At 27.5% G+C, this 12,731-nt stretch overlaps 1 protein-coding gene across 1 annotated transcript; it reads right to left on the bottom strand.

Annotated features, from left to right (window-relative positions):
* Window positions 1–2,960: 2,960 nt before the first annotated feature.
* On the bottom strand, window positions 2,961–4,138 carry LOC112503910 (disease resistance protein LAZ5-like). Its single transcript, XM_025107883.1, has 2 exons — window positions 3,639–4,138; window positions 2,961–3,066 (listed from the first exon to the last, which is right to left on the bottom strand). Exons 1-2 carry the CDS (start codon window positions 4,136–4,138, stop codon window positions 2,961–2,963), a joined length of 606 nt encoding a protein of 201 aa, XP_024963651.1.
* Between the last annotated feature and the right edge of the window lie 8,593 nt (window positions 4,139–12,731).

Genomic DNA, 12,731 nt, shown 5'->3' with positions numbered 1-12,731 from the left:
AATGAAACCTTTTCAAATGAACATTAATATATTATGCACCGGTTTCATCCTAATGAAACCTTTTCATTATGCATATTAATATATTATGCATCCGCTTCATCATAAATGAAATCTTTTCATATGAACATTAATATATTATGCACCGGTTTCATCCTACCAATTAAACGGATCAACTTCACAGACAAAGAAACATGGATCACCATGAAACTAGATGTACATTAAATCACAAAGCAACATGTATAACAATYACCATGGATCACCATGAAACTTCAAAAACAAAGCACTTATTTCATTAAAATGTAAAATATGAAACAGATTCATGATTCTTTATTTTTTTTTTCTTCAAACCTCAAATCAAGAATTCATTCCATAACAAGATATATCTTCATAAAAATTTTCAGATTCATTGAATAACAAAAAAAATAAAATCAATTTTTAATATTATAATATATTAAAATATTTAAAATTTTCCATTTATATAATTTCCATTATTAAATTTCTTTATTTAATATTCCTTAATAACTTCCTTATTTATCAAAAAAATAATAAAAATGACCAAAATAACCTTATTGATTAATTTTAATTAAAAAAGAATGGAATTTTTCTATTGGTCGATTTTGGTTTACACGGTTTTTTAGAATGACATGGTTTTCATTTGAACCTGCCCCTATATATGTATATATGTATATATATATATATGTATATATGTATATGTATATGCATATATGTATATATATGTATATGTATGTAGAGGCTAATTAAATGAGAACTAATTAGTTTATGATAATTATGAGATACAATATGAGTCAATCATTTTATTATATTAATTGTATTATCTTAATTAAGAAAACATGTGTATTAGTAATTTTATTAATATTTTTCATAAGGGTTAAGAGATTGATATTGTTTCCTTATTAATCAAACAAATTATGAAAATTTCTTTCTATGAAGTTACAATTGTGAAAATAAATATATAATTTTTTATTGTTAAAACTTATTGGGTACAGTGGTAACATAGTGGTATCACAGTTGTATTCATCAACCATATCTGGTATCATAGTGTGTATCACAATGTATTTTTGTCGTTATATGAAGTGTATTACAATATATTTTTGTTGTTTTATGAAGTGTAATACAATATATCAGATAATGTATTCTTTATCAAGTGTATCACACTGTGTTTTTTCATTATTTTATGATGCGTATCACAGTGTGTATCATGTATTGATATGATGTTTGTTAGAAAGATGAGATGTTTGATAGAGAGAGTTGAGAGGACACAGGACAGAGCAACTTTCCCATAATCTTTAATTTCTACATTCTCATGATCTTTAATCTTCTTATCTGAAATGGTCTTTATCGATCTATATTTATACAATATTATAAAACATTCAACAAAAATTCATAAAAACCATTTTTTATGTATGAAATACTATTTATTGACACATATTTATCAAATATGAAGTTCTCTATAACAAAATCAAGTTTAAAAAAAACCAAAATGTCCGATATTTGATTAGAGGCGGTCAATCAAAAGAAGGTGGATGATAGATATCATTCCTAGGGTTCTTTGAGGCTCCTAAGAGAACCCCTCTCTCTTTCTCTGTGTGTGTATGTTTGTATTTTTTATATATTAGAAGGGTACTCATATAATACATCAAGATACATCTCGTTTATTATATGTCTCTATCGATGTTATAATGCAGTTTTATGTGGTTTTGAGAAAACGATTGTTTTTATTTTTGAATATATATATAAATTTGAAAATATCATAAAGATTTTAATATATATATATATATATTAGTATAAAAAAATTGATATTAGTATCAAATTAACTATTTAAAATTTTGTTTTTAAGTATTTTTTTAATTCATTTTTTTATTTTTTGTTTAATATTTTTTTATAAAGATAATAATTAAGTATTTTGTTATAATGTAATGATTATCCTTATTATATTTTAATTTTTTTATATTTAAAATAAGATGTTAATCCTTTCGATTATATTTAAAATAAGATGTAAAATTGGTTCATATATGAATATTTAAATAGATTGTTTTGTGTTCTTTCAATAATTCACATGTAAACTTTCCCATAATCTTCAATTATACATTCTCATGATCTTTAATCTTCTTATTTAAAACGATCATTATCTATCTATATCTATATTATATTATAAATCATTTGACAAACTCTTAAAACCCAATTTTTATGCATGAAATACTGTTTATTGATACATATTACTTAAAATTAAATATTACAAGGATAAACAAAAGAATAAACATCTCATTTTTTACATTTTGGTTTCCTTTAAACTTGATTTTGTTGTATTCTTGATAGATACAAACAATTTATGGGTTGTATATGATATCTAAAAAAGTATTATTATTCATAATCTTTTCACTCACATACCATATATTCACATTTTATACCACCTTCTTTTTTTCATTCACAGCATGTATTTCATACCCCCTCTTCTTTTACATAAACATAATTGGCCTTCTAGAAATGAATTTGGTCATCAATTTCTAGAGAAGGATAATTTAAACCAAATCATGAACTAGACTTCCAACACATATATAAATGCCTCATTTTTAATGAATTTTCAGACAAATTAACCATTTTCTACTACTTCAAAATAAATAAAAATGGAATAAATCAAAACTCAAACGCTTTCAATATTTTTATTCATCATCCAAGATATTACATGAAAGTAAAAAAAATTGCATCTTTGCAGTCTTATTAAACAATATTTGAATCAAAGAAGAAGATGTAAAATAAAATCAAATCAAGACTTTGACTTTTCAATGTTGAAATGAAGATTTTATATACGTGGATGTACAAATTAATTAATGAGTTAATAATTAATTAAATGAATTGATTAATTATTATTTATATTATAAATTTAATTTTATGAATGGTTAATTGGTTTTGTGAATATATATTTGCATTCATCAGTTAAATTAGACGATTAATTTTTGCTCCTCCTCCTCCTCTTCTTCTTCTTCCACCTCTATCAGGTTCTCGATAATTGCTTCGGTCGCCGTCATCAAAAATTCCGGCCAATCCCTGCAAATATATATATCAAACGATAACGTCAATATTTATGTATCATATATGAACCAGAAAGCATTTTGCAAAACTTTATATATATACACATATATACATAAAGAGGTGAGTTATTATATAACCTTTTTACATTTGTATAACCAATACAATTCAATATCAACCGTACATTTAATTGAATGAATATGTGATTTCATAAAATTTTAGATTGTTTTCTAATATAAAGTATATATTGAACATAATTAATGAACTCTGTTCATCTTCCATAAATATTTAAATCATAATAAATGAACTTTTAGCATTTTCAATCAGTTGAGTTATATTGGTTGTACAAATATGATGGATTGCATTTGAAATGAATTGTGAAATTAGTTGTGGTGGGTATAAAAACTAGCTGAAAAATTAACTTAGGAAAACATAAGGTACATGATGAAAAAAAAACCTTGAATCTTATTAATTTATTATTTGAAATAGCGTTTCAAAAACCTAGCTTTACGATATATTAAATGAGATATTTTTAGTAAACTCAAAAAATAAGATATTTTATGGTCGCCAAACATGGGTTTAGTACTTACCCTCTTGACGAATCGAAAGTTAGTCCAACCGTGTACTTAGCCGCATCTAGAGCCGATTGGAACCTATCTATATCATGTTTAGGGGACCTCCAGTGGTTCTTAACGAAAAGCTCGGATGGTTTAACGTCACAAAAAACTGGTATAACCCTCTTCTTAGCCTCCATAATACGAGCCAATTCATGTAAGCAAAAATACGATTGACAATACCGGGGAGAAAAAACCGCAACCCCGACTTTACATCCACCGATCGCAGTGTTGATTTTATCGAACAATTTATCCCCCGGTTTCATATTCTTGCTATCCAGAAAAGGGTTTAAATTCAACCTCATAAGATGACCATACAAAAGTCCGGCGACATTCTTCTTTGTGTCGATCCCACGGTGGTTGATGAAAACGTCACAGGGTGTTTGCTGCCGTGTGAGGGTGGCGGAAGTCGGTGGTTTGTGGTAGTGGAGGAGATTGCGGTAGACATTGTTGGTTGAGGAAATTGAACGTTGCATGGAAGAATATATTGAAGGAAAACTGAGTCAGAGTTTATAGTTTGTGTGTTGTTTAATTTTTAAGGTGTTGAAGCAGTTGTTGGTATTTATAGATTAAAAGAACGAATACAAACAAATTTGAATCTTGAATATCTGGACCTCTGAGAAAGTTAAATATACTACGAGTATAAGGCTTTGAATATTTGGACTCCTTTCTATTACTAAATGTTTTAAAAAAACCTTCAAATACGCCTACTTTTAGAATAATCACATAAAATAATTAAATAAATACCAAATTTGGGTTTATAAGATATTTAAAATCTCTGAATATTTTATATAAAATATTTTACGGTACTTGAATTTATAGAACCAAACCTAAAAACGTCTCATCATATAATAGGTTTAACAAGTTTTTTATATATAATATTTTTAAAACAAAGTGGATTTGAATTTTCATGTACACAAAGAAGATTTTTGTTCCTTTTTTGATTTGAATATGTGACCTTCAGACACTTTTCATCTTTAGAGTCAAGCTTAAAACAATCAGACACCACCCTTATGATTACTATCATGCATATTAGTATATTTATAATATACTTTTGAGAAATGTCTTTTAAACTTATATTTTTATGTATCATTTGTGTTTATATGATAATGACTTATTAATATAATGTCCTATAATATAACTAATACGATTTATTTTAAGAAGTTTCTAACAACTTATTAAAATGGTATGAATTTTGTACACTTGTATTATTATAAGCATATTAATTGAATTATATTAACCCAATTTTAATCTTCTCTTTACGTAAATCGTTAAAGTCTTTTAACAATACTAGAAGGGTACTTGTGCAATGCAACGAGATAAATCTCTATTTTAATATTTAGTTTTTATTTTTTGTCTCTATCGATATAATACGATTTTACGTGGTTTTGAGAAAGCGATAATGTTTTGTTTTGAATGAAATATAAATTTGAATATAGCATAAAATTTTGAAAAAAATAAATCGATATTAATATCAAATTAACTATTTAATAGTTCTCATTTTTTTGGTGTAACTTCTTCAATTCATTTTTTTAATTTAAATTTAATAACAAAGTAATTTATTTTTGGTTTAATAATATATTTTTTATAAAGATAATAATTAAATATTTTGTTAGAACTCAATTATTATCTTAATTATATTTTAGATTTTCTATATTTAAAATGAATGTTTATTCTGTATTTGATTATATTTATCCGCAGTTAGTTACATGAATTTAAAAATAGAGTTTTAATAAGTTGTATTTACGCAAAATTACTTGTAATCTTGACTTATAAATAATATGAATCAATAAACAATGCTTTATGCATAAAAATAGTTTTTAAGAGTTTTTATCAAATATTTTATAATATAGTATAGATTTATGTTAAGCGTTTTTATTTTATCTTTTCAATTCAACCATTTAATATTTTTTTAAATAAAATATATTCTGGATACGAAAATGGTACATGGAAAATATTTAGCTTAAAATAAATTAAAATCCATAAATTGTAGGTTTGATTTTGATTTAACTAATCTAGTTTTTTTTAAATGAAATAATATTGTCAAATACATTTGTATTTAATCATAATAAAAAAAATACATAACGCTATTTATAATACAAAAATGTACACAAAAAACATATAATGAATACTTAAAATTAATGTGTAATTTATTTAATATAACCTTTTTTGAATATCAAAGATACAATATTTTTATTAACATATAATTTTTAGAAAAAGATTAATTATTTATTTGAATATCTAGAATACATACATGACAATGTTAAAGCATGCCAACCGAGAATAATATAATATTTAAAGTAAACTTAAATAACCATTTTCTTACCTTTGTCTTAAAAAATAAAAAATATTTATTTATTTATATAATTTTAAATTTTACAACCATCTCTGTCATTCTCTTCTCCAAACCTGTAAGTCTGTAACCCTATCTTCCGGTGAAATCACCATCGTTCAACATCCATATTCAACTGAAATACTCAATGGTTGGGTTTCAATTGTCGATGGACAAACCAAACCTCCATGGTCGGGGAGGGGAGGGAAGGCTGCAAAAGGTGCCAAAGAAGAACACTTAATCATACGAAGTTAATACAGACACCAATTCTCAGAACAAAATACATACTATGATAACTTGTTTTCTACCTATTGAAAGAAAAAGACGATTTTTCCAATATCGGTAAACCACAAGGACCAAAATTGAAGTTTACTCTAATATTTGTAAAAGAAAAAAAAAAACCCATAATTGAATATTAGAAAAAAGATTGAAATGTTCAAAATTGAGTTTTGGGATACAAGTAAACCCAAAACATACTTTAAAAACAACTCAAGAATATTGATCTTGTCTCGTTTTCCGTACGGTACTTGTTTTTCTTCGTCTCACTCGCATGCGGTTTTGACACATTCCTACTTGCATCTATCACATGTATTCAAAGGCATTTGGTTGATCAAAATTATTTCTACTTAATTTCAAGTCTTTTTCTTGCCTTACTACTCGGTTTTTGATGCAATATTACTTTATCTATTATATATTGCTAGAAGGGTATTTATATAATGCAATATTACTTTATCTATTATATATTATTAGAAGGGTACTTATATAATGCAGCGAGGTGCATCTCGATTTTAATGTTTCGTTTTTTTTGTCTCGGTCAATATTATAAAAAATTTGAAAAAAAATATTGATATTAGTACCAAAATGACTTTAAATTTTTTTTTTTTTGTGTATTTCTTTAATTCATTTTTTTGTTTAAGAATATAATTTTTTATAACGGTAATAATTAAGTATTTTGTTAGAACTCAATGATTATCCTAAATATATTTTAAATTTTTTATATTTAAAATGAGATGTTTATCTGCAATTAGTTACACAAATTCAAACATGAAGCTTTAATAAGTTGTACTTACGCAAAATTTACTTGTAATCTTGATTTTTAAGTAATATGCATCAAAAAACAATACTTCATGCAAAAAAATGGTTTTTAAGAGTTTTTGTCAAATGCTTTTATAATATAGTATAGATTTATATTTTCAATATAAATTAAAAATAATAATGTGTCTGGTATTGATTAAGGGATAAAAAACTTAATAGACATACAGTTTAGATATTTGTTGATACCTTAAACTTGAAAATAAAAATAAGTACAAGAATGATAATATGAATACCTGGAATTAGAATGAGAATGTTGACTCACAATCGGAACTCAGTATTAGGTAATTTCATCGTATCAACACTATTGATTCTCATTTCATGTTATCATACAACCGTCAAGTTTGAATTAATAATTTTCGTTTTGGATCTTGTTTGATTTTTAAAAGGGGTTTATGGGAGACTTGGATCATGGATCACAAACATCAAAACTGTCGATAAATCATATAAATCATGGATGATAATTAGACGAATGTGTGTTAAAGCTTATTTTTGTAAAATCAACCGTTAGTTTATGTTCATTTTCGATATTTGTCCCTTTCTACGTTCTTTCCGATCGTAAACATGTCTTCATATGCTTCATGAACTTTTTACCAAACAATCTTAAATTTTATTTAATTTTTGATAAATTGTAATTTGAGAAAGGAAAACATGTTAGTAGTTAGCGGATGCATATATGGTGTTTTCATAAATAAAAGTGAATTACATTATTGGTCAATGTCATCAAATTTTTTTTTGAACTACGTTGATATTCTATAACTTTTACTTATCTTTATAAGTTGCGTTTTTATGAGTGCATTATTTAGGAACATGCTAATGTTGAATAATACGTATAATTGTCTTATAGTGAGGAACGTAATAATGTGATTGAAAAAATGTTCGAATGATAAACCAAATGTATTGCAACTATTACAGAATAGAAAATGTTACAAATACAATGAAAATCTTAGATCTAAACAATATAGAGTTAAGAAACCTTAGATCTAATCAATAAGAAACTATGAACAGCTAAAGAGTCGTAAACTCTAGAAAGTAAGAATATCAAAGAATGAAAAAAATGAAATTATGAAATGAGATCCGGTTAAGAACTCTTTATATATGAATTTAAAATTGACAGAAATGGTCCTTTAAGAATTGAACTTCTTGCTCTGCTACCCTTCTTTTTTTCCAAAGTATGAGGCGCACTCCTTGTACTTTAAACAACATCTTTCACCTTTTGACAAGATCAATCCCTTACAAATAAAAGAAATATAAAAGTTACGATTGTAAAGAATTTAACTGTTTTTAACACCGTTCCTCAATCTTGACTTTTGAATAAATCAATCATTCGTAATTTTGAACATAAGTAGTTATGATGATTAATAGCAAGGGCTTTAGTAAAGATATCAGCCGGTTGTTTAGAAGATAAAATTTTAACAATTTTTAACAACCCTCTACTGATATTTTCTCTGATTTGATGAATACCTATCTCAATGTGTATAAGGCGTTCATGAAACACAGGGTTGTTAGCAATTTGAATAGCAGGGTTATTATCATAATATAAAGATACAGGTAATAAATTTGTAATTTGAGAAAAAGGAAAACGTGTAGTAGTTAGCGGATGCATATAAGGTGTTTTCATAAATAAAAGTGAATTACATTATTGGTCAATGTGATCAGCAAAAAATTTGAACTACGTTGATATTCTATAACTTTTACTTCTCTTTACAAGTTGAGTTTTTATGAGTGCATTATTTAGGAACATGCTAATGTGGAATAATACGTATAACTGTCTTATAGTGAGGTGTTCTCAAACGATATCATGAATATCATAACGTAATGATCTGATTGACAAAACTAGTTTTACATGTAAAACTATGAATTCATTGAGTTAAATAGTTAAATAATGAGATACATCAAATAGTTAAATAATGAGATACGTCTTAGTAGATGAAGATGCCATTATTGACGATGGCAAGGAGAAATCTAGACTTGGCTGGTGTTCATATTATCTTAAGTTATTTCAAATTTATGTAAGGTGGAGATGATAGTTTGTATTTGACTTCGAGTTTGTCTACGGCTCTGTTTACTAATTTCTTACCATCTTTTACCTATTAAGATATGCTTACCTGGGTAAGAGGTAAAAGTGTTTACTTAAATTGAAAATCAACAACCATAATATTATCTCTGACCGTCCTCTTACTGGGTCAAAAAAAAGTGAGTCTTGCTATGGTAAAAGGCATGGTTTCCTTATCTACCCTCTCTATCTAAAACCATGATCTGCGATTTCTTCTTCAAACAAACAGGTGCGCTGCCTTAATCTATCGTTTTCTTTTTCAAACAAACAGGTGCGCTGCTTGCTTCATGCAGTTATGACTCCTTTCTCTTTCTCTTTGATTTCTTGTTTCTCGTCTCTTTCTTTTCGATTTTTTTTTTCTTGATTTCTAATATATCAGATTTGGTAATCGATTTCTTCTTCCTTTTCTTGATTTCATAAATTTGCAAAGAAAAGGAAAGAGGATCTTCGTGAAGCTTCAAATGACCAGCCGACTCCAAGCAACGATAATCGATTTTCTTCTCTGTTGTTGCAAATAGGTTGATTTTTTTTGTCATTCTCTGGTTTATTTTCTTTGAATATGATTTATTTCTGCAAATGGGTTGATTTCTTGTTGTTGTAGAGATTTCTAAAACTATATTTGCTTCATATTAGGGATGATCACAGTTTTGATCTTTGAGGGTTTATTTTGTTTTCATTTCATGTATAAAAATGACAATGAAGCACCCATGTTTTTCATTCAGAGCAGGGAGGTTTTAATTAATTTGAATACACACGTCCTATCATGGTAGTGGCAGTTGATTTTTTCATGTATATATGCATGTTTGATTTGATGAGGGCTTCTTATATTTTAATTTAAACAGCTATGCATACATGGTTAACATCTTGAAAAACACATATGCGTATTGAGAGAGTAATGAGTAGGAGGGACATTGTGACACCCCAAAATGAGGTAAATAAATAAATTAGAAAGCAAAAAGAACAAGGAATAAAATAAAATAAGTTTTATTTTATTGGAAAGAAAAATAATAAAATATAAACATATTTGAAAATCAGATTAAAATGAAGGAAAATGTCATATTAAGGGTGAAATGTGTAAATATGTCAAAAGTAATAGAGCCAGGGGGCCGAATGCATTTTTATGAAAGTTAAGGGGTTGGCCAAATGTTAACAGGTCCAAACCAGAAGGACCTGTTTTGTATTTATACATCAGATCTGCAAATTCAGAAACGCGAAAACGACCTCTCCTTTGAAGCTTTATATCGGTTTGAATTTTCAATTATTAAGACAAAAAAAGAACGGATATATGTAGCCAACACTTTGCTCTACACTTTTGCTTGAAGAAAACCGAACTTTCGTTGAGTTTCGAAAGAGAAATCGGAGGTTGAAGTTCGGGTTCGAAAAGCTCCGTTTATTGACGATTGGAGGTAAAATACTCAACCAAATTTCGAGTTCTTTATATGGATGGCTTTGTTTTTAAGTCCTCTATGAAATCTTAGTAGTCTTATGTCTCACATTTTAGTATTGAATGTTCGATTTTGAGTTTTTTACTGATTTTCGAGTGGTTTTAAGACCATAACTTTAAACGAGCGTATGAGACTCAATACTTGATGATTTTCGTTGATTTTTGTTCCTATGGTTAAGGAAAATCATTTTATTGAGTTTTGGCAAAAAGAATCAATGAAAACGAACAAAAACAAGGTCAATCGGCCTGAAGAAGCTGCTGCAGGAGGTAGCCTTAGCTTAGCATCTAGTATGGGGCCTTGGGATCTGATGGATGTTTGGGCTGGTTTGGGCTTCCTCTTTTATTTACCAAAGATACTTATTGGATTATATTTTAGGCCCTTATTGTTTTAACAAAAGAAGACTATATTTTTTTGGGGTTAATTTGAGTACTTAAGTTATAGGATTTTGTTAATTGATCCAAGTTAATAAATTTCAGATTTAGTTTATTTGTTTATATTAACTAATTAATTTAATTTATAAATTAGTTAATATATTAAATTGAATTGATATTTAATTAATATATTAATTTTTTTTTGAATATTAATATTAGTTAATTATTTATTTTTAAGGAGGATGCTTATATAAATCATTAAATTGTTTCGATGGTTTAAGCGCCGTAATTTGAATAAAGTAATTATTAAGACGCTTTAATTTAGAGATGAGATTATAAGATATTAAAATATTTTTTAATGGACGCCATCGAGTTTTAGACTTGGGGCTTGACTATAGTTGGTCGGGATTGACCGAGTTGACCAAGAGATGATTTTTGACACGTTTGACCCACGTGGATTTTAATGAGGGAGTCAAATGAAATTACTTGAGGCATATTATAATGTTCGGATATGGAGTTTGACTTTAGATCCGGTCGAATTGACCGTATTTGACTTTTAGAAAAATTACGCTATTAATGAGATATTATGGTATGAAATGTGTAGGTTTTCGRTTAAGAGCTATCAATAGTCAACCTACTCGCAATTAGGCGAGTCTTCATGAGACTTACAATGGGATGCATACATATGTATAAATTTATTTTCGAGCATTATATGATTTATATGATAATGTGTACATATGCATGATGTTTCAGTTTACATACATGATATATTTTACATGTATGTTATTTTATGATTAGTTGCATGCTATGTGTTTATTTTTTTTCAAATAACTCTAGCATGTTATTTCATTTGAAAGTTTTATGATCAGTTTTAGCGGGTGAGCATTTGACCAAGAAGTCACATGACAAGTGGCACAACCCCGTAATGAGTGTCTAGACAGGTGCAGGTCGGACAACTCAGGGAATACCAGTGGCTAAATGACTCATACTCGACAGACAAATTATGAGATCTCTTTTCTTTCAATGTTGCATATTTTTCAGAAAATGCATACTATTTGGTACAAAGTTTACAAGTTGATATGTATGATGTGAAATGATATTTACTCACGCAAACCATAAACTCACTGAGCTTTATAAGCTGACTATAGTATGCATCTCAGGGACAGAAGGTTTCAGGTTGGACAAAGAAAAAGAAGGGCATACATAAAGACTTGTCTAGTCCATTTAAGTTCAATATTTAGGTGCAATCATCTATGATAGATAAATTTGTAAAGCAATCTGGTATGGGACGGGCTGACATTAAGTTATATATTTATTCTTTTAAAGTCTTCCGCTGTAAACGGTCTAAAGTTTTAATTTAGCCATTTTTTGAGTACTTTTGGAGAATCTATTTTAGATTATGTAACATTTCTCATGGTAAAAAATGAGGGCGTTACAAGTGGTATCAGAGCAGTAGTTCAAGGGAAATGGGTTATGATCTATAGCCTAAGCTTGAACTGTTAGTTGTAAGAATGATGTCTTGGGTTTAGATATGAATCAATATAAGTATCACAAAGATCAGTATTAGCATAACATATGTTCGATGCAACATTACACAACGTAAGTACAGTATGACATTGCACTATAATGCAGTGTTGGATCGAATAACTCAATTCTTGGTACTAAAACTTACTTGAATGATCGGTTTGACAGTAGTAGAGCAGCGGAAACAATATCAATCAAACAGGTAGAAATAGTAAGAACACAATGAAGAACAAATAATGAACACAAAGA

The sequence above is a fragment of the Cynara cardunculus genome, unplaced genomic scaffold, assembly GCF_001531365.2.
Source record: "Cynara cardunculus var. scolymus isolate 2C unplaced genomic scaffold, CcrdV1 Un_Scaffold_4120, whole genome shotgun sequence".
NCBI classification, from domain to species: domain Eukaryota; kingdom Viridiplantae; phylum Streptophyta; class Magnoliopsida; order Asterales; family Asteraceae; genus Cynara; species Cynara cardunculus.
Note: the sequence above shows the minus strand (reverse complement) of the source record. Positions and strands in the feature narration are given on the sequence as shown.